The 21,441-nt window shown below is 50.2% G+C and overlaps 1 protein-coding gene across 5 annotated transcripts in view; it reads left to right on the forward strand.

Annotated features, from left to right (window-relative positions):
* The window catches only part of TGFBR3 (transforming growth factor beta receptor 3), a 210,501-nt gene that overhangs the window by 136,686 nt on the left and 52,374 nt on the right, over window positions 1–21,441 (forward strand). For 4 of the 5 annotated variants that reach the window (XM_021088720.2, XM_085020912.1, NM_001444391.1 and 1 more), the window contains 1 exon segment: window positions 3,346–3,483. In XM_021088720.2, the coding sequence (XP_020944379.2) occupies window positions 3,346–3,483 (138 nt within the window). 5 annotated transcript variants of the gene reach the window in all.

Here is a 21,441-nt window from a genome sequence, read left to right on the forward strand (position 1 = left end):
ACTCTTTACACTTTTGTTTGGATTTCCAAGTTGCACGTGACAGCGTCCTGGGTGTACCCCTTCTCCTTGGGCTACTTCTTGGCTGCAGTCGGTCTCAGCTCTGGGCTTCAGACCGTTCTCACTGGACAGTCTCCCTGAGGGCTGGGGCGGGGAGGGCTCGAGTCTTTGTAACTAGCGTCCATCCTGAATTATAACTGCTTCTAAAGTGGATTTTCTCTTCTTCTTCTTTGCTTCTTCCTCTTTTTTGCAGCCAGAGAGAAATTAGGCCCCTTAGCCAGGAATTCTTTAAGAGCTATTCCGGGTATGTTCCCCCCACCTTTCCGGGGGCTTGTCTACCTTCATGCTTTTGTTGGTTGTTTTGGGCTGTCCTCTAGCTCCCCGTCAGCAGGATTTATTCAGGAAGGTGGCCGAGGGATGAGGTGAGCCGGTGCTTGGGGCGGGGGGGGGGTGTCTCTGTTCCTGCCAAGTGATCTTTTTAAAAAAAGGATTGAGTATTTTTCTTTTAATTTCCCAATCACAGTGTCAGTTCTTCTTTGCCAAATGGTTCTTGGGGCCTTGCCTTGGCCCCATGTGCCAGAGTCGGGGATTCAGCTTGGCCAGACACGGCCACGTATTGAGGAGGGAGCCGTTTCCAGGAAAGCTCGGAGCTGTGGCTTCTAGAAACCTTTCCTTGATGGTGCGAGCCAGGCCTCGACACTTCTGACCATCTGGAAAGTTTTGGACCTGACTGAGCACCAGTATCTGTCGCATACATATTTTTCTTTTCATTTCCTAAGGGTTTTGTTTTTGTTTTTGTTTTTAATTCTTACTCATTTGAGACATATATTTATTACTCTTTTATCTATGCGCTCCAAGCAGTATCATGTGCCTGAGGGCTGCAAAGAAAATCATCAGAAAAAGCACTGATGTACCTTCTGTGGATATGCATTGCTCTTCCTGGTGCTCGGTAAGCAGTTTTGGAATGAATGAACCTGGAAACTTGTCACATACGATTAGTGGCAGTGTTTCTTTGCAATTTTCGGGTACTCTGGGACAAGTAATGATTTCGCCTGTCCTTTCTGTCCTCTCCATGGCGGGAGCTTTCTATAGTGTGCATCTCTCTGTTTGGTTAAGGCTGCAGTATGAGTCTTTGCTCGGCTCTGTTGCTACAGCCTCTCTTGTTTATAGGGGCGGTTGGCATGTTTATTTCTAGATATGGACAGCATCTCCAGTGCTGTGAGGTGAATTCGGTTCAACCAAGAAACATGTTATTTTACTGCTTTTGCCATCCCTGTTCATTAGTCCTTTGCTTCGAGGACCACGCCTTTGCCAATATAAAAGTGATCCCAGCAGTGTTGCCGAAATAGCTCATGACAGTTGGAGTCTTGCTCGTGTGTGTTTCCACTTTTCTGTAAATTAGCTAGCAAAATCCCTTTGCGCCTAGGAATCCGCCTTTTCTTCTTTAACCTTTGAGGTGTCCCAAGTTTACGGATTTGCTGTGATAAACCACTCACTGAAAGAAGTACCTGCTCTGCCTTAAGCACAGTATTAAATGTAAGACATCGCTTTCCCTACTGTGTGCTTCTGGTCGATTTCAATGCCTTTTATTTTATTTTTTATTTATTTTTTTTTGCCATTTCTTGGGCCGCTCCCACGGCATATGGAGGTTCCCAGGCTAGGGGTCGAATCGGAGCTGTAGCTGCCAGCCTACGCCAGAGCCACAGCAACACAGGATCCGAGCCGCGTCTGCAACCTACACCACAGCTCATGGCAATGCTGGATCGTTAACCCACTGAGCAAGGGCAGGGATCGAACCTGCAACCTCATGGTTCCTAGTCGGATTCGTTAACCACTGCGCCACGACGGGAACTCCTATTTTATTTTTTAAAGATGTCTTTTATGGTAGTATAATTGATTTACAGTGGTGTATACAGGCTCTTTTGAAAATTAAGACACGTGAACGCCGGAGGAAATGACTGAGACGGTGTTATACACTAGAGTGCAGTGTGCTGGTGAAGTGCTTCTGTAGCCTTGAAAAGCAGGCACCTGAACACCCCCCTGGCATTTACTGAGCGCCTGCCGCCTGTAGATGAGGCGTGGGTATTGAACGTGAGCTCAGCGCCTTATTGTCAGTGACCCGAGAGTACACGGTGATGAGTGATGCTGGTGTCACAGGCAGTGCCTACAACGAAAGGCAGAGATCAGGGCGGGCGGGCAGCCCCCGGGAAGATGTGGTGTAAAGCCTTCTCGCCTTGAGTGCCCTGCCCCTGCTGGCTGTCTAGATCCGGATCTTAGGTCTAGCCCGATTCCTGCTCTGCGGATCGTGACGGAGACGGACAGTTAGCCCGTGGATCACACGGGCTGTGTCTTTTCAGCTGCAGGTCCTCTTTTGTTCTTTCTCCCTTATCACTTTCTGGTGCTCTCTGGTGAGTTCAGCTTGTTGAAATACGCGATTCTCGGGTCTCGCCTCAGCGCTCCGTCCAGAGGGCTGGTGTGAGATACACTGATACGAAAGCATCTGTTGAGTAGCGCTTCAGGCAGCCTTTGCTGTTGTCTGTGCTGCCGACTGACCTTGGCTGCGGCGCTCGGGGGGATGGCGTTTCCAGGTCTCGCAGGTGCCTTCGGGGGATGCTCACGATGACAGCGTAACCCACGGCAGCCCTTCATCTGCTCTCAACACTGGCCACGGTTTTCGAATCCAGGCTCGTGGTCTTCTTCCCTGCTTTTTCTTTTTTTTGGATCGGGACTCCATACAATAGTTTTTATTCTGTGTGTTCTCTGTGCTTCGTTTCTTTGGAAAACCCCTTCGAGCTAAGAGCTGGGATGATGAAAGCACTGGCAGCTTCCCCTTGGCAGCCCCTTCGCGTTAGCTTTCGGCACTTTGCTTTGGCAGAACTCACTTAACTTTATAGGGGTTAGAGTTTACCTGGAAGAGAACAAAGCCATTTCTTTGGCCATCCGGAGGGGGTGACCTGCCCCCCAGCAGTTCTGAACTCTGGTCTTGAACTTACTTGTTTGATTTGAAGGATAAGGCGGTTCAGAGGGAAGGTACCTTTTACTTTGCCTTTGCCAACTTTGGAGAAAAAGCGTCCTGTTTATTTGTACTCAGCCATTGCTGGGAGCTGTGTCGTGTTTTGGTTGAGATGAGTGTGGGTTGAACCGCACAATACAACCGTTTTTGTAGTTTACAATGGTCAAATATTGGCAGTATCATCTGGTTCAACCTACTGCATCTTCTCCAGAGAATCTAAACTCGCTTATAGCTTGTTTCTGTTAACAGTGCGCTGTGAAAAGTATTCTCGGCGCTGTGCTAAATGACTTTCACGGAAAGCCAGTGCTAAAACTTCTCTTTCTCTTTCTGTCTAGGTCACTCTGCACCTGAATCCCATCTCCTCAGTCCATATTCACCACAAGCCTGTCGTGTTCCTGCTCAACTCCCCGCAGCCCCTGGTCTGGCATCTGAAGACAGAGAGACTTGCAGTTGGGGTCTCCAGACTTTTCTTGGTAAGCGTTTGAAGCCCTCCCAAAGTGATCCTTAGCATAAGGATATAATGGCCCTAAAACTTTGCAAGGCTTTTCAAAAGGCTTATTTCATTGAAATCATCCCAGAGTGCACCGTGTATTACATTTGGATTGTGCTCTTGGTGATATTTGGATGGCATCGCTAAGCATTCCCAGGAAACAGATGCCACTCGCGTGTCCTCTCTGTGGCTGGAGAGTCCTTTGCACATTCGAGCAGGATCTGCAGTCATACTTGTGTGGCCTGAGCTTCAGTCTCAGCTCTGAGACAGCCCCCCTCTGTGGCCCCAGAAGCAGGGTAAATATTGTAAATAGCCGTGAGGTGTGTGGTCTCTGACCGCAAATAAATACACTCAAACCCGTTCTGTTTGTATATAAGACAGGACTCATTTCTGATACGAGGACCTGTTTGTTGAGAAAGTGACACAGTGAGCTCCAAAATGAAAACATTTGTATTTTATAAAAAAGCTGGAACCCAGCTCTTGTGGAAGGATCCAAATATTACCTCCTATTTGTAAATCATGTCCTTTTGCGTTTGCCAAAACATTCAAGTTTGCTAGTTGTGGAGAAATTGATGGGTTGTTTGGATGGAATTTTTGGGGTGTGATGTCATGTCTGATGATGAGCAACTCTGGGCTTGAGCGGTCACTCACACTGTCCACTGCTGGGGCTCCACGTCGTCCTAAAGTGCCCAGCCCTGGACGCGTAAACCTCTCTCCCGAGCAATCACGACAAGAAGACAAGAAAAGCAGTAATTGTCGTCTTGCCTTCTGCCTAATTAGTGACCTGTAATTCAGATCTGTAGCGACAGGAACCTATTTGAAAAGTACTTTTAAAAACTCAGCGTTGTGAATCACCCATTTGAATTACCCATTGAATCGAGTAAGACTCCACAGTCAATACAGTTACTGAGGAGATAAATAAATGAGTATGAGGGAGAAGGAAAACTCCTCTTTCTAGAAGGCTGCCAATCAATAGTACAGAAGGAAAGAGGAGGTTAGAACATCATCCGTTTGTAGCCGTCATAGAAAAAGCCCCCTAGGCAGGAGTCATTAGTAGACACGACATCTAACGGTGGTGGAAGGAGTTTGAGGAACAGTATATTTACATAGCCTTAGTTATGCTCTTAGCCCCACCTGCCCATCACGTGAGTCTGATCGTGGGGAAACACTGGAGGACGCCAAATGGGGTGACATTCTGTGAAAATAACCGGCCTGAACTCTGCAAAGGTGTTAGTCCCGAAGAACAAAGAAAAGCTGGGGGGCCATTCCAGATTGAAGGAGACTAAAAAGACACAGGTAGTCCCCGGGTAGGGCCTGGCACCAGTGCTGTAAAGGACATTATGGGGACAACAGGTGAGGTAGGAATCGAGCCTAGAGATCGACTCTTGCATCCGTGTTGTATTTCTTGAATTTAGTCATTGCACCTCTCTTATATGAGAGAACATCCTTCTTAGGAAACATAACACACTTAAGCCTGAAGGGATAAAGGGCCGAAGGGTTCAGAGAACAATGACGTATAGAGGGAATAATAAGGCAAACGTGGCAGGATGTCGTGGGATTTAGTTCAGGAGCGTACGCCAGTTCTTTGAACGGCATTTACAGCTTTGAAAATGTGAAGTATCTTCAAAATAAGTTTTTTTAAAAACTCAGAAGGACATTTCCAAGAGTTACTGCTAAATGATGGCCTTTTCTGAGACTCGAAAGAGGTTAAGTAGGGACGCAGGTTACGTGGGTCGTTGCTGGCAGAGTGGAGCCTCACACCCGGGTAGGACTTACTCTCTGATCCCTTATGCTGACCTGGCTCCCTGCCTGCTTCGGAGCATGGTCCCTCTCCCGTAATTACGGGCGTTTGTGACAGTGGGACTGACGGCCACCATCATAAGGTCATGGACTGGCTCGGTGTGTATGGTACAGCGCTGTGCCCTTCCATGCTGCAGGTACAACCTGTGTGCGGCTCTTTAAATTTAAATGAACGAAGCTCAGCAGTACAGCTCCTGAGGCCCAATGGCCGTTTCAGGTGCTCAGTCGCTACCTGAGGCTGGTGGCTACCCCGCTGGGCAGGTGATGGAGCGGTTATGCGCAAAGGCTGTGCCCGCCCGGGCTGGGATCCAAGCAGTGACCCGGGAGAAGTGTTTCATTTCTCTGAGCCGGACCTTCCTCAGTTGCAACGTGGGAATGAAAATAGTTCCTACATCGTGGGGTTGTTTTCTTGATTAAGTGAGACCGCATGTAAGGCATTTAGTGTGGGGCCTGGTGCTGACAACTTCGTAGACGTCACGTGCCATTTTTGCGGCTGGTTATTATCAGTCATAGTACAGAGCCCCTGGGAAGGATGTTGAAGCTACATTTTTAATTCTGAAATGTCTAGCTTGGCTGGCCCCTGACTGAACGGAGTTCCCATTTCTCTGGGGCCTGGCCGTAGGTCCAGATGAAAAATATGGGCCCCATATATTATAGTTGGACTTATTACTTTCTAGATTCCCTCTTTAAACCCGCCAGTCCATGACTTTTAAGGGAAAGTATCTTACTCCTAGTTATTATTTATTTGCTTTCATTTTGTTTAATATCTGTAAGAACCGCTGCTGGGCCATCAGCTTAAGACGCATTAACAGTGAACAACAGGAGCCGAGTTTAGTAAACAATTTAACGTCCACCCTATCTGGAGTTTATTCCATGTAAGGAGATTGCAGACCAAGTGAGGAACCCAAAACCGCCAACACAGGGGAGGCAGCGTTGGGAGAAATCGAGGATTTAAAGTCCAGGGCACCCGACCTCTGCCTTGCTGTCCAGCAGGCGTTCTTCGGGGGACAAGGTTTTCTCCAGGTGTGCGTTTCTTCAAGGCCGAGAAGGTTCTCAGCTTGTAGGACACCGAGTGACACACGTTCTCTCACAGGCTGGGCAGCTCTGCCGACTAGAGCCGTGCTGACGGCAGAGGGCAAAAAAGCCCTTTTCCTGCTGGTCAGTAAACCTGACAATGCACTTCAGGGTCTGCTCGTCCCCTAGACAGCCTCGCCGAGACAGCTGCTGCAACAGAGGGGCCTGGAAGCACATCAGCGCTGGGTCCCCGGGGCCATTTATTATAGTTAAGGGTGAAAGGTTAGGGATTCCTGTGGTAGCTCAGCGGTTTATGAACCCAATTGGTATCCATGAGGACGCAGGTTCGATCCCTGGCCTCGCGCAGTGGGTTACGGATCTGGCATTGCCGTGAGCTGTGGGGGAGGACACAGAGGTGGCTCGGATCCCGCGTTGCTGTGGCTGTGGTGTAGGCTGGCAGCTGCAGCTCCAATGCTGCCCCTAGCCTGGGAACCTCCATATGCTGCAGGTGCGGCCCTAAAAAAAAACAAACAAAACGAAAAGGAGTTAAAGGTGAGGGATGAGACGACTCCATTACTTTACACACAGTGTTTCATCCAAACCCTTCAGCAGGCCCGTGGACTCTTTGGAAACTGAGGCTTAACCGTTTCTGTCACTGTCTTCTCCAGGGTCACCCAGAGAGCGTGAGGGAGCTGAGGACAGAGCTTGGGTCTCCTGACTCTCAGTCTAAATGTGTTTGTTCTTGCTTCTGCCCGCAGGTCCCGCTGGAGGGTTCGCTTTACTGTCTTAAAGCTGCCTTTGTTTTCTGGGGAGTTACGGGACTTGAACAGTTAGCATGTTTTTTTAAGCAGGGTGGTGAGCAAAGTGCAAGTGATGGCATCTCCTCATCTATCAGGTGACCTTTTAATTAAGCTGGCATGTCTGCATTATTGTAACTGCCTGAGCTCAAGAAGGAAACCTTTCAGAATTAGTTAGCAGGACTTTGTGTTACTCAGAAGGTCTCAGCCACCCAGGAGGGTGATGAAAAGCGTATTTTAAAAGTGTCTCAAAAAGCTCTCTGTTTTCTTCTGTCAAATTGTCTCATGATTCCACAGTGCAGGCAAGACGGGGGCGTGTCCGGCAGGGAGAAAGCGGATTGCGTTTCCTCTGCAGCCGCCCCGCTCCTTTATCTGGTGTTCTGGTTACCTAGGGAGTGGGAGTGGATGAGAGTGGTTATTTCAGGCTGAGTGTCAAGTAGTGGATCTTTGAGTTTGTCACTCACACGCACACACACACACACACACACACACATGCGCGCGCACACACACAAATGATGGAGTTGTCACAGCCTTACAGGTTGTCTTTTGCAGGGTGTAGGGTTGGCCCAGAGGATATTGGGTGGGATAGAGACGTCCATCAGTGCAATCAGAAACAAAAATAATCCAGAGTTCCCACTGTGGCTCAGTGGTGACAAACCTGCCCAGTATCCGCAAGGATGTGGGTTTGGCCCCTGGCCCCACTCAGTGGGTTAAGGATCCAGCATTGCTGTGAGCTGTGGTGTTGGTTGCAGATGTGACTCGGATCCTGCGTTGCTGTGGCTGTGGTGTAGACTGGCAGCTGCAGCTCCAATTCGACCCCAGCCTGGGAACCTCCAGATGCTACTACAGGTGTGGCTCTAAAAAGCAAGCAAACAAACAAAAATCCTACTCTCCCTGTCGTGTTGAAACTACAAGGAACACTCTCTTAGATGGATCATCTAAGCTTATTTTTATTTCTGCAATTATTTCCACATTGAAGAAAAGGTGGCGTAGCTTAACTGTGCAATAGATGTCTGAACTTTTAACCTGAGTTTGCTAAAAAAAAAAAAAAAAAGGCTGGGAAGAACCACAATACTAGGTTGCCTTTAAAACATGCTACAGTTTGAATAGGTATTTCTCCAAAGGAATAACACAAATGGCCAATAAACACATGAAAAGATGCTCAATATCATTAGTTGTTAGGAAAATGCAAATTAAAACCACAATGAGCTGCCACTTCACACCCACTAGAATGGCTGTGATAAAAAAGGCAGATAATACCAAGTGGCATCAAGGATGTGGGGAATTTGAGCTCTTAGATGTTGCTTCTGGGAAAGTAAATAGCGCTTTGGAAAGCAATTGGGCAGAGCATGCGTCCATAGAAAAACTTATGTTTTTCTAACACATGTGCACAAATATTCATAACAGCATTAGTCATAATAATCAAAAAGTGCAAATAACGCAGATGTCTATAGGCGGATGAATGGATAAAAAAAGTGGTATGCCCATGAGATAAAATATTATTTGGCCATTAAAAGGAATGAAGTGCTGATACCTACCACAACAGGGGTGAATCTTGAAAACATCATGAATAAAAGAAATCAAACACAAGAGGCCACACTGTGTATGATGCCATTTATCTGAAATGGCCAAAACAGGCAAGTCTGCAGAGACGGAAAGTGGGCGAGTAGTTGCCAAAGGCTGGTGGCAGGAGATAATAAGGATTGACCATTAATGGTGTGGCATTTCTTTGGGGGGTGATGAACATGGCCTGGAATTAGGTAATGGTGCTGATGATCACAATTATAAATGTACCACTAAAAACACTGAATCCTGCAGTTTAAAAGTGACTGCTAATGCTAGCTCAATGAAGTGAATGAAAATGTATGATTTTGTGTCTGTAATTTATGTAATATAATTATAGTAAGGTTGACATATCTCAACTTGCTGCAGCCTTCTTTTCAACAGTGATGTGAAATCAATGAACCCAATTTTAAAATCTTTCTACTTCATTCCATGATTTTTTTAAAAAAAAATCTTGCTTGCTTTGTATTACAAACCTGAGCACACTCTCCTGCAAGGGTTACAGACTTATAGTCCTGGGACAAGCAGAAATTCGCAAGCTGAGGCCCTAATGCCTGGCTTCTAATAACAAGAAAGGCGTCATCCCGGGACCCTGACAGCCTTTTCACGTCAGGCTTGTTGCTGTGCCTGCTCGTGAGGGAAAAAGGTGTTTTTAAGATTAGCGGAAATCTCAAGATGTAAGCCACAGCTTCTTCCAACCTCATTCGCTCTTGGGACTTCTGTGCTGCGATTACTGTTTTTCAGCCACTTAGCAGTAAAATCAGGAAAGAAATTATGCAGATGTGTGTGTCGGAGTGAAGGTGGGGGGCTGAAGGAGATGCTGGCCTGCAAGGCCGAGTTTCCAATATGTGGGGCATATCTGTACTCAAAACGTATTCAGTGTTTACCTAAAATTCAAATTTAACTAAGTGTCCTATATCTTATCTGGTAGTTCCACCCAGAGGAAGCTCAGATTTTTGTTTCTAGTTCACACTCTGGCCTGGGTGTCAGGAGGCCCAAGCACTAGTTGGTTCTGCCACTAAGTAGTTATATTTCAATCACTGGACTAGTCTCGGCTCTGCCACTAAGTAGATATGCTCCCATTGCTGGACTAGTCTTGGTTCTGCTCCTAGCTAGTTACACTCCGATCACGGGACTAGCCTTGGTTCTGTCCCTAAGTAGTTATACTTCAATCTCTGGACTAGTCTTGGTTCTGCCCCTAACTAGTTAGGCTTCAGTCACAGGACAAAGTCACTTAACTCCCCAGGCCTCAGCTTCCTCATCTCTAAATCGAGGTGCTGCTACCACTCAGTCTCTCGAGTTCCTCCCAAACTCTCGTTCTTTGATAGTACAACTGCTAGATATTAGAGCCCCGTTTAATTGGAAACAGAAAATGGCAAATCTGAATGTTGCCTCTTCAGCAAATCCAAGTAAATACCAGGGCAGGGCCACTGAAATAAATGAGAGAAACTGAACTCTCTGCTTTTGGCTTAGGATTAAAAACAAATAAAAATTTAATCCTAATGAAAAATGTAAATTAATACCAGGAACAAGCTTAATATTTAAAGCCTCGTTTTGTGTTTCTGAGCGGGGTGGCTGGGTGGGTGAAGCAGCTGAGGTTGCCAAAGTCGGTCTGTTCCTTTTACTTAAACTTGGGGAGAAAAAGGGCCAAATATTTTGGGCCCCTGCCACCAAACCACAGGCAGTTCTCTGGTCTGCACTGCAGTTTGGATGCCTGACAAGGCTCAGTGAAAAACAAGTGCTATTTGTTTTCCTGTGCCCAGTATTTAACTGGAAATCAGAAGGCCAAATTTCCAATCAGTTGTTAAATAGCCCCAGATGTGTGCTTAGCGCGGCTCTAGGAAGGGCCACGCACGCCCGCACCACCGCGCATGCCCACAGCCTCCTTTCCTGAATCCAAGGGATGTGTGGCTGCGCGCTGAGCGTCCAGGATGCCCTCGCAAGAACTCAGACATTCAAGTTTGCTTGTAGAGGAGGGAACTTTAAAATTTTGTCCTGAATTCTCTCCTGGGCTGCATTTAAACACCCGGGAATGCTTTTTTTCTTTTCGAATTTCCTCCTTTCCGTCGTTCGGCCGTTCCCCGCCCCCGTGGAGGACAGCGTGGCGTGCGCGCCCCTGGTGTGATGGGTGGTTTCCGCCTCTACCTGTGCATTCCCCGCCTCCGCCAGTTTCCGGTGCCCGCAGGACCCTGGGCGCTGCGCTGACCGGGGGCTCCAGGTTGCAGGGGGCTGCTGGATCGCCTGTCCTGAGGGGCTGCCTGTGATCTGGGAGAGATGGTTACAGATCGGAAGTCCACTGGATCCTGAAATTGGAGACAGTCCTATTCCACGTGCAGCCAGGGCAGCTCCCTCTGGGGTGAGGGAGGAGCACTGCGTGGTAGCTGGTCAGGGTTGCAGCCCGGCATGGCTTTGGGGCTCAACCAGAAGGGGCATCCGTGTGTACCCGGAGTCTGGTTGTAACATTTTGGATTTTCCCGTGAGGTCTTTCCCCAAATAAATGCTCTCTTAAAAAAAGGCAGATGAAATCTAAACGTTTCAAGATTGGTTCTTCGTTTTTCTTTTTTAAAAACGTCTCTTGTGGAACGACTCACTGTGCTCTGTGGGATGATCTGAGTGGTTGTGTACCGGGCAGTTTTGCTCCAGAGGCTGCTTATCTGTTGGTTTTGTGGCTTGTCCATAAGAGCCTTAATTATAAGGGGCTTGATCCTCTCATGAACTAGGGTCAGTCAACTACCCGACTTCCTAGGAGCGAGTTTCTGGCTCTTTTGTGGTGAGAGCTCTTCCTAAATGTCACTGTGGTAATTAGCACCTTGGAAAGAGGCCAGTTTCAGCTGGTAATTCTGGTCCAGAAAGAGTTTTCGAAAGCCTTGCTAGAATTTATCCTAAGCGGTTGTATGAAAGCTGGGAAATGTTGCCAGAGAGTGGCCCCCTGGCCCTACGAGGCTTCCTGGGCGTGTTCTTCCAAATCAAGACGTCCTGTCCTGAAGGGTTCATAGACTTTTCCTGCCTCTGCTGGACGTGCTGGGTCACGTCTGTGTGGGGGAAGGTTGGTGTTGCTTTGTGTCGAATCCCTGCTGTCCTTTAAGGCTTTACTGGGTAAGGCTGATCTGGTAATCTGATGAATCTGCCCTTCCCAAGCCTTGGGCAATTGCATCAGATGTTCCGTCTCTGGTGTCCTTGGTTAATGTGGTGGGCAGCCTCCAGAGAGCCGTTTGGTCGAAAAAGCAAGTGTTTTGTTAAGGAAGGTGGCAGGGTATTTTTCCATGCCGTGGGATGGAGGAAATCTGTCTCCTGGGAAAGGCTCCTTTGCTTCCGTGACAGTCATTTTGATTTTCCCTCTGTGCTTCCATTCCCGTTCTCCTCCGCTTTCACCGGGACGACTCCTCCCTCCAGCTGCTGGGGAAGCAGGGGGCAGAGAGAAGGAAAACCACCCTTGGAGAGACTCTGTCCAGAAGCAGAGAAGGCACAGCCCCGCTCCGCCTGCCTGCTTCCCTGGTCACTCTCGTAAAAGCTGGGCTCCTATTGCGTGGTTTCTGGCATCCTGCAGATGCGGTTGAATGGGCACTCGTTCCTTGCTAATGTTACGCAACGGGGCTGACCCTACCTCTCGGAGCCCCGTTTGCCTCAGTCAGATGCGAGGGCTCAGAATCCACGAAGCGTGCCCCACGTGGAAGCCCCCTTTTTATGGTTTCTTCTTTCAGGATTCGACTAAGCCAGGGTCCGGGGCCCTCTTATCTATCCTGCTCTACAGATTCCTTGAGTTTAGCAGCGACTGCTCCCTGCAGCTAGAGTAGAAAGAGCTCCAGGGTGAGAAATGAGGTGTTGGGGTCTGTTGTCAGCCCTGCTTTCTGCCAATGCTGTGCCCCAGGCAGGTCCTTGAGCCTCTCCGAGCCTCAGTTTCCTTGTCTGTAAGTGGAACACAGACTGTTCCGCCTTGGCAAAGAGGAAATCTGTCCAGAGAATTCTAGGTACCTACTGGGAGTCAAGTGTTTGTGAAATTCACTGTGTGTCCTGGAACCTGGGTTGGCAGGTTGGATGTAGCGTAAAAGAAAAATAGGAGACAGAACCCTTCTTCGGGAGGGATTTCCCAGAAGCACGAGTGGAGGTCCAGGCAGATGGGCTCACGGCGAGCAGTGGTCGGGATGCCAACATTTTATTTGTTCCTGAAAGACGTCCTTTGGGTGCCCTTTATACCTTGGGCTCCGCTCCTTCGGACATCACGCTACCTTGGAAGACAGGAAGGGGTGAATTTAAGTCTCCAGAGACGATTTTGTAGGGTTATCAAGGATCCCTACGAGGCCTGGGCCTCTGCTTTGGAAAACCCTCTATTACAAAGCAGCTCATCCTTCATTAACTTGCTAACCTGTGGGCACTGGGTTCATCTTTGAGACGCAGTGAGTTATTTTCGCTTCTCCCTGTGTATGTACGTGTTCACATATGCCGTCATTTCTGTAGCGTTTCCCTGGGAGAGACAGCGTATTGCTTTTGCACCAGCTCATGTTCACGTTTGTGTGTGTGTCTGTTCAAAGGGTAGCATCTCAGAGCTTTCCTCTTGGACCTGTGCCCACGTGCAGGGCATTCTTTCCTTCTTTCTATTTCAACAGAAATAAAAATTCAGGACAGAGGGTGATGGTCATGAATTGTTTTGAGAAAAATTAGCGAATATGTTGTAAGTCATTCTGTTGGACAGAGTCATCTGGTTGTGGATACAAAGTGGAAACATCCAAGAATTCTTAAACGGTCGCATGGATTTGTGTTTCTTGAGTGCACAGTTGGCAGAGACCCTAATCACGTGGCTCATGAATATGTAGCTTTGTAAAATTATGGCTGTAGGTTCATGGGCATGGAAGTTATTAGTTCTTTAAAAAAAAAAAACATTGAGTCATGATATATGGTTAATAAAAAACATGTTTCAGATCACATTTCATACCACGTGGCTTCAGAGGAAATAGGCAAGCATGGTCCTCCTGGGAACTGGGTGGAGAGACGTGTGATATGCCTCTTGCAGAAAAGGGTCGGGTTCTGTCCTCATCTGGGAGGTAGATACTGTTCCAGCACTTCATGCAAATCTGGGTTTGCTGGACTTGGTGCATAAAATCTTTCAAAGCGTGATCTCCTTAGTGCCTGTCTGTGTGGGCACTGTTACACGTTCTAGGGCCAGTCTGCATAGATCCTACTTACACAGAACTTAAACTCCGGAGAAATGCCTATTCCATTTCACCACAAGGCTTTCTTTTCCCTAGCATTGAACTAGCAGATTCTTGGCACGGCAGGTCTTTCTCAAATGCCGATGTGTTTTCTTTGCTTCATTTGTTTCCCTTGTTTTGCTCTTTCTGTTGTCCTAAGCAGGCATCGCCAGAAAGAGCTCTGTCGGGGCAGGAGTCAGGAAAAAGAACCTGGAATGGTGAGGTTCTGAGTGTATCGTGTCGCAGGACAGAGAGGGAGAGGAGCGGATCCCGACTGTGCGAGTGCCGAGCCTTTAGCAGTGCTGGGCCACACCCAGGTGCCACTCAGGATGGCCTTCCAGAGCTGCACCCTGAAGAGCAGGCACTCACGCAAGCAACAGCTCAGGCGCCAAGTGGACACAGCCCAGCTCTTGGGCGTGTGCGTGTGTGCGCACATGCGCGCGTGAGAGATTGATTCTTGGAACAGATTTTCCTCGGAGACCCCAGCAGGCATTTCTTTATCATCGGGGCACTGTGGCTCCTCCTATCTCACAGGGCCCACTTCTGTCTTTTTTTTTTTTTTAATTTATTTTATTATTATTTTTTTTTTGTTTTTTTAGGGCTGCACCTGCAGCACATGGAAGTTCCCAGTCGAATAGGAGCTATAGCCAGTGACCTACCCCGCAGCCACCTCAACACCAGATCCGAGCCGCATCTTTGACTTATACCACAGCTCATGGCAACATCGGATCCTTAACCCTCTGAGTGAGGCCAGGGATCGAACCCACACCCTCATGGTTCCTAGTCAGATTCGTTTCTGCTGTGCCACAACGGGAACTCCTCTATCTTTTTAGATGCATAAGAGGGTGACTTCAAAAATGCCATGGCTTTACTCTCACCTTCTTGGCTTTTTTGTTTTTTTGAACCAGTGCAGGGGAGTCTGTCCTTGCTTGTTCTCCTAGCAAGCCTGTTTATGCCTGACAAAGGTGGTTTGGAGTTCATGTAGTATTTTTATCTATGGCTGAGCAGTGACCCTCAGGTGTGCGTTGGAGTCACAGCAGGATGGTAGGCGGAAGATTATAGTGCAGCTTCATGGACCCACCTTGGAATCTGCATTTTAAAACTCTTGCCTGTGATACACTGTTCCGAGATCACACTTTGGAAAGCGGAGAGATGTCTTCTTAACATTGATTTTACTGCATCTTCCAAATCTAGTGTCTGTTTTACATTTGCAACAATGTCCGCTTAATTAGCTACCTTCCAGGCTCTCACTGGCCAGTGGCTGCTGTCCTGGACTGCCATGGAGCAAGCAGGGCCTGCCCTGAGCCCCTGGCACACCCCGCTTCTCCGTTGCTCCTCAGAGTTCTTCCCAGTGTGGAACTCCAGGCAGGCCCTTCCAGTGAACTGACCTCAGGATTCATTCATTCATCAAACAAATATGGGGTGTCTTTTCTATACCCACCGCTGTTCTAGGTGCTCGGAATATACCTGTAAATGCACGCTGAGATCCCGGCCTCTGAAGGTGCTTACCGTCTAGTGGGAGGAGATGGGCCGTGAGTTGCCTGGTGGTTTAGAAGGAGACTTTCCTCCGCTATAGGAATGAGAACATGGAAAGCAGCTTGGAGGAATCCGAGCGCTCGAGCGGGGGCTGCAGGACGGCTGGGTTGTGATTTTAAATAAGCCCCGTCTCTTGTGGGGATGTTTGAGTAGATGTGAAGGAGACGAGGGGAGCCTTCAGAAGAAACTTAGCTGGCCCCCATGCAGTTAAGCCCGGCCTGCGTTTTCATCGGGACCCTTCCTCGGGAAGCATCCTTTGGGGGGCAGGCGATGAGGCAGGAGGAGGCGGCTAGGGCCAGGAGAGGACCTGGCGTCTGGCTCTGCCCTCAGCAGAGATCCTCCTCTCTCCTCACTGACGACCACGCCAGCCTGGGGGAGGCCGGAGGGAGAGCGCGGTGCAGCTGCCGGGGCTCTGAGTCAGCCGATGCGCTGAGATAAGTGCTAGAAGGAAAGAGCCCCGGCTCCGGGAAAACCGGGTCTGCGGCCATTCGCGCGCATCCGTTGGCATCCCCGAGGCTTGGGCCATCCAGCTCGGGGCCTCGGTGGGTCCGCTTAGGGCTCAGAGAGTTAAAGCTTCCACGCAGGTGTGGAAACAAAAGGGCTGGTGGCCTCTTTTGCTTTTTGCCTGCTCTTTTGGACAAGGTTGTTGAATCCGGTCCAGAAAAAATAATAAACTTGGCTCTTGTTGCCTAGCCGTAAGTTGTTGTAATAAAACTCCCAGCGCTGGCAGAGAGACGAATGTTCTGCTCCTCAAAAAAGTCTGGTAGCATAACCAGTGTTTGAAATACAAATGCTGTGCGTGGCCTGAGGAGGGAAGAGCCAGGGGCAGGGGGTGGGGGGGGGGCCTCAACCTCCACTTGGAAGCCCGGGGGTTCGCTGTGCCCTGCGGCGCACGCTTGCTAAGATTCGGGATTCTCGGAGCTCAGGGCAGGTTTGTTCCCACAGGAAGATGTTTCTCATGTCGGGAACGTCAGAGGATTGGGTTTCAATTAGCAAAAGCAGGAGGAAAGTTCAGCGGATTCGGAGGAGGGGGAGGCAGGGAGCTACTAAATGCTTGAATAATTGGTTTTTAGGTGGAGTTATGGGGTGAAAAATCAAATTGCTAGCTTTAAAAGCCTGGCCAAACCATCTTTTCCTGGGCAGCGAGGAAAGTAAAAGTTATGAGAATAAAGAAATTATGGCAGAGCCTTTCCTGTACGACCCAGCATTGAGCTTTCACTCGGCCAGCAAGCACCGAGTTGCTGCTTTGTGCCAAGCCCTGTGCCAGCCCCAGGAGACTCAGAAGGACCGAGGTGCTCTCTTGGCTTTCAAGGTGGTGATCTTGGTCGAGCAGGGGCGGCAGGTTTGCTGCTAAATAGTCGAGATCAGGTGAAGGAGCGGTGGGCTAGGGGTGTACACAAGGCAGGGCGGGCAGCTCCGTCCTGAGCGGAGGAAGGAAGCCGGGGAGGTTTTACAGAGAAGGTGACACCTGTGGAGGACAAGGAGCAGTTTGCAGGGAGGGGATGAGCAATCCAGGTGGAGAGCAGGCTGTCAAAAGGCTGGGGCCTGAAGCAGCATGAGGCTTGTGGTTCCGTGTGACAGGCACACAGGAGCTGTGGGAGGTGGGGCGGGCAGAGGTCCTCCTCGCTGGTTGGTGTCACTTAGGATGCTTAGATGCTGTCCGGCATCATCACATGTTTACTTTTTAGAAAGATCTCCCAGGTGACAGTGTGGAGGAGGGATGGAGGGGACAGGACGGCAGGAGGCTGAGATGCGAGGGCAGAAATGGGACAGCAGCGGGGGGGCAAGAGCCTACAGACAAGGTGGACGATTGGAGGTGGGGAATATAAATAATTTTGGAAGTTTCTGCCATTCTACCCAAATATAAAATCCTTACTCTGGGAGTTCCCATCGTGGCTCAGCGGAAACGAACCTGACTAGTATCCATGAGGATGCAGGTTGGATCCCTGGGCTCGCTCAGTGGGTTAAGGATCTGGTGTTGCCCTGAACTGCGGTGTAGGTCACAGATGCAGCTCGGATCCCATGTTGCTGTGGCTGTGGTGTAGACCAGCAGCTGTAGCTCTGATTCCGCCCCTAGCCTGGGAGCTTCCATATGCCACAAGGGCGGCCATAAAAAGAAAGAAAGAAAGAAAGAAGACTGGTTCATTTTGGGAAGGATGCCAAGAGCCTCGAGTTGATCAAACGAAGACCTGGGGCTTTAGGTACTGTCAGCTCCCCGGTGTGAGCTGCTGTTCTTTCTTCCCTGGATTACTCCAGAGTCTCCTATGGTCTCCTGCTCGTCTCCCTTCAGTGTAGACCAGCCGTACCAGCCAGCGTGATCCTGTGAAAACCTTTGTTAGACGTTTTCGTGAGCTCTCAGTGGCAGCTGATCCCATCTAGACTAGACGTCACCGTCCTTACCCACGGTCTGCGAGGTCCTGCTGGACCTGCCGGCCCCCTGGCCTGTTCTCCTTCCCGCCCCCTCCCCCCAGGCTCCAGCCACCCCCACGGCTCCTTCAGGTCCTGGTTCAGAGACTCCTGGTCCCAGCACCTCCAGGCAGCACCCTCTGCTCACCTCTGTCTACACCCGTGGCCTTCCTGACGTGTATTTTCAGCACTTATGTTTTCACTCTGACCTCCTTACTAGACTGTCCGCGCCGCAGAGGCAGGGAATCTGTCTGTCGCCTCCTCGCCCACTGCCCCAGCGCCGGGCCGTCAGTAAACACTTGGTGGACGAATGTTTAGAGCATCAGTGAACAAATGTGAGGTACGAGCAGGGCTCCGCTGACATAAAGGTCGTGTGGCCTTGGGCCCTGGTGGGCTGCACGCGCCCATGGGCCTGCGAGGTCCATGCCTGTCCTGCTTCGAGACGGAAGGACCAGCCAGAGTCAGCAACGAGACGGCGGTGGCTCCATGGATGGGGGTGCTGACACGTCTGGGGCAGGTCCTGGAGCAACACCCCACCGTGTGTGGCTGATGGCGGGCAGGACATGGTGGCAGTTTTCACTCCGGGAGGGGGGCATGGCCAGTTATAGGGAGATTACAGCAGGTTGGCTCATTAGTTACCAGGGAAACCAGTACAGGGGCACAGCCCTCACTGCCCCGTTGAGTACCCCCACGAGCTGGGGTCTGGGGCACGTCCTGGGAAGGTCAGCCGTGTGAACAGGTTGAAGAGAAGCAGGCCCTGGTCAGGCAGCAGACGTGCCGAGAGCAAGGGAGCAGCCATCTTGAGTGGCCTGACCATAGAGGCCTCATGCCGCGGCTTCACCTATCTGTCTGTCTGTCTGTCTGTCTGTCTGTCTGTTTGTCTGTCCATGTATCTATCTACCTATCTCTCTGTCTATTGTAAGGAATTGGCTCACATGGTTATGGCGCCTAGCAAGTCTGAATTCTGCAGAGCCAATTTCCCAGTTTCAATCCCAAGGGCAGCTGCTTCTGTAGAACCAGGAGGAAGATGCTGGCCCAGTTCAAGGCTGTCAGGCAAGAGAGAGCTGTCTTCCCCAGGCGCAGGGGCAGCCTTTCGCTCTCTTCGGGCCTTTGACTGATTGGGTAAGGCCCACCCACATCAGGAAGGGCACTCGTTTTCCTTGGTCTACTGACTAAATGTTGATCTCACCCAAAGCACTCTCACACAGATACTCGGACGCGTGTTTGACCAGGTATCCGGCACCCCGTTGCTCAGTCAAGTCAACAACCTGAAAGCGGCCTTCACAGTCTCTTGTCACACCACACCCCGAACCCCACGTGTCCCGGGCACCACTGATGCTGATGAAGACCTGACCACCGTGGTGTCTGGGGAGGAGCTGGGGGCTGGAGATGCTGCCCTGAGGAGGGGTCATGGTCAGGGTCACGCGACGTCTTCAGACCTTCGAGGGCTTGTCTCGTGGAAGAAAGAGGCAGGGACTCTTTGGTCTGGAAGGCACAGCTCAGACAAGCAGGTGGAAGGCGATCTTACAGGCAGAAAGGAAGAACAGAGCTCTTCTGCCTCGCGAGTGGGCGAGGTCTTCTTTCTGGAAGGGTCCAGGCAGTGGCCAGTGGGGACCAGGAGTCCCAGGTGTCCTGTCTGGTCTGGCCCAGGGGCCGATCCTCTGACCTTGGGGAAGCCCTTATTTTCTCTGAGGTTTTCTCCTCTGGGCCGTGGACAGCAGCGTGGCCTACCTCATGGGTGGCCCACCTCATGGGTGGCCCCGAGGGGCGGGGGAGTAACACTACCTTGTAGGCCTCGGCAGGGTTGGGGGAGGCCTTTGGCTGCGTGGAGAAGGAGGTCAGGCTCATCCCCTTCCGCGGCAGGAAATTTCCATGGACCCGCAGTGGGGACATTCACTGCCAGCAGCGTCGCTGTCCTCTCGCTGGAACGCGCCTGTGAGTGGCAGCTGACTCCTGTCCAGAGTCCTCAGCCCTGCGGGTGGGACCTGTGCTGCTGCTGGGCCTGGAGAAGACACACCTGAGGGTGCGAGGAGGGACCGGACCAGGCGCTGCCCCTTCTCGAAGAATCGGCGGTGCCATGGCATTGCGTTTCCTGACTTCAGAGTAGTTCCCGGCTGGTTCCCCCGCTTCTCTTAGTTGCCCTCGTCACACTCAGAACTGTGCTGGCAGGGGACAGAGGCCTCTGGACCGTGGTGGGTTTTGTCTGTGACCGGCTTTATAAAGATGACTTTTTAGCACAAGTGCTTTTCAGCGGAAAGATTTTATTATAGTGCTTAGGTCAGATTGTTTGAAGTTCCGTGTCGGTGAGTTACTAAGCATTAACACGTAGGTTGTTTGGCTACAACCTAAATGGTTCAGGAGCTTTTTCTTAGGCCAGTGACGTCAAAACAAGGTTCAAGCTAAAGGATGCCCGCTGGTTTTCCTTAAAACTGGCACCAGGACAGGTAGCAAATGTCCCTGCCACACTTGGTAGCGCTTTATGAAGATGTGCAGCGAAGGTTAGATGTCGTTGGTGGTCCTGTCCACAGCCAGCTTGTTAGTGGTGGTTCAGTTTCCGAAGCCGATGCAAACCCCAAACACCCCAATTTCTGGGGCAGAGAGCACTGTCCATCGGGGATCCAGTGCCGGGATCCAGTGCCCGTTGGAGTGGTGGTAACATTCGGTGAGTCCGAAGCATCGGCCAGGATTTCTCGGTCGTGGTGCTGTTGCCACTGAAGAGAATTCTTGGTCGTGGGGCTGCCCTGTGTGTTGTAGGGCGTTTCCCAGCATCCCTGGCTTCTGCTCGCTAGATGCCAGAAGCTCTCCCTCCCAGGAGTGACCATCAGAATCATTTTCGGACATTGCTAAATGTCCCCCAGGGGACAGGAGGGCCCCTGCTTAAGAACCACGGGTGTAGAGGAAGCTGTGAGGTGCCCACGCTGACGTTTCAAACCGTGGACTTCGTTACCCATGAAGGTCAGGCTGCTCAGCTGTGGTTGAGCACTGGAACCATCCGGGGAGCCTTAAAACACTCCTAAAGCCTGGCTCCCCACCCCAGATTCTCATTGATTGAGGGTATGGCCTGGACCTCGGGGTAGTTAGAAACTCTTCAGATGCTTCTAGTTTTCCGCCAAGAAACCACAGCACCAGCAGGCGAGGGAACAATTCGGGGAAGTACTTCTTTGCTAGCATTTAAAAAGTGTATGTACACATAGCTCGAGAGAACGCATTAATGCCTCGCACGGCAGGGTGAGTGTGAGTAAGTATTTTGTACGTGTTCAAGTTCAAAATGCTGCTCTACAGGGTAGAGCTGGAAGCAGAATCCCTGCCCTCAATCAGCCTTTTAGTCTGACTGTAACCACTTCAGAAACGCTGGGCTTTTTGTTAATGATAGCTAACGTGAGAAAATTTTTATTGCGGTGTAATTGACACAGAAAACATTAGTGTCAAGTGTTCAGCGTAATGATTCAATATTTGTATAGAAGTCAGATGAGCACCACGAAGAGTCTCGTTAACGGCTGTCACCATACGTACAGAATTAGTTGTCTTGTGATGAGAACGAACTTTTAAGACCTCCTGTCTTTAGCAACTTTCACATATGCCACGCGGCCCTACTGGCTACAGCCCCTATGCTGTATATCACATCCCATGACTTCCTTA

Source organism: Sus scrofa, chromosome 4 (genome assembly GCF_054392235.1).
Source record: "Sus scrofa isolate SSC_HxYL_T2T_F1_AM1 chromosome 4, Sscrofa_HxYL_maternal_Yorkshire_Landrace_v2.0, whole genome shotgun sequence".
In the NCBI taxonomy this organism is placed as follows: domain Eukaryota; kingdom Metazoa; phylum Chordata; class Mammalia; order Artiodactyla; family Suidae; genus Sus; species Sus scrofa.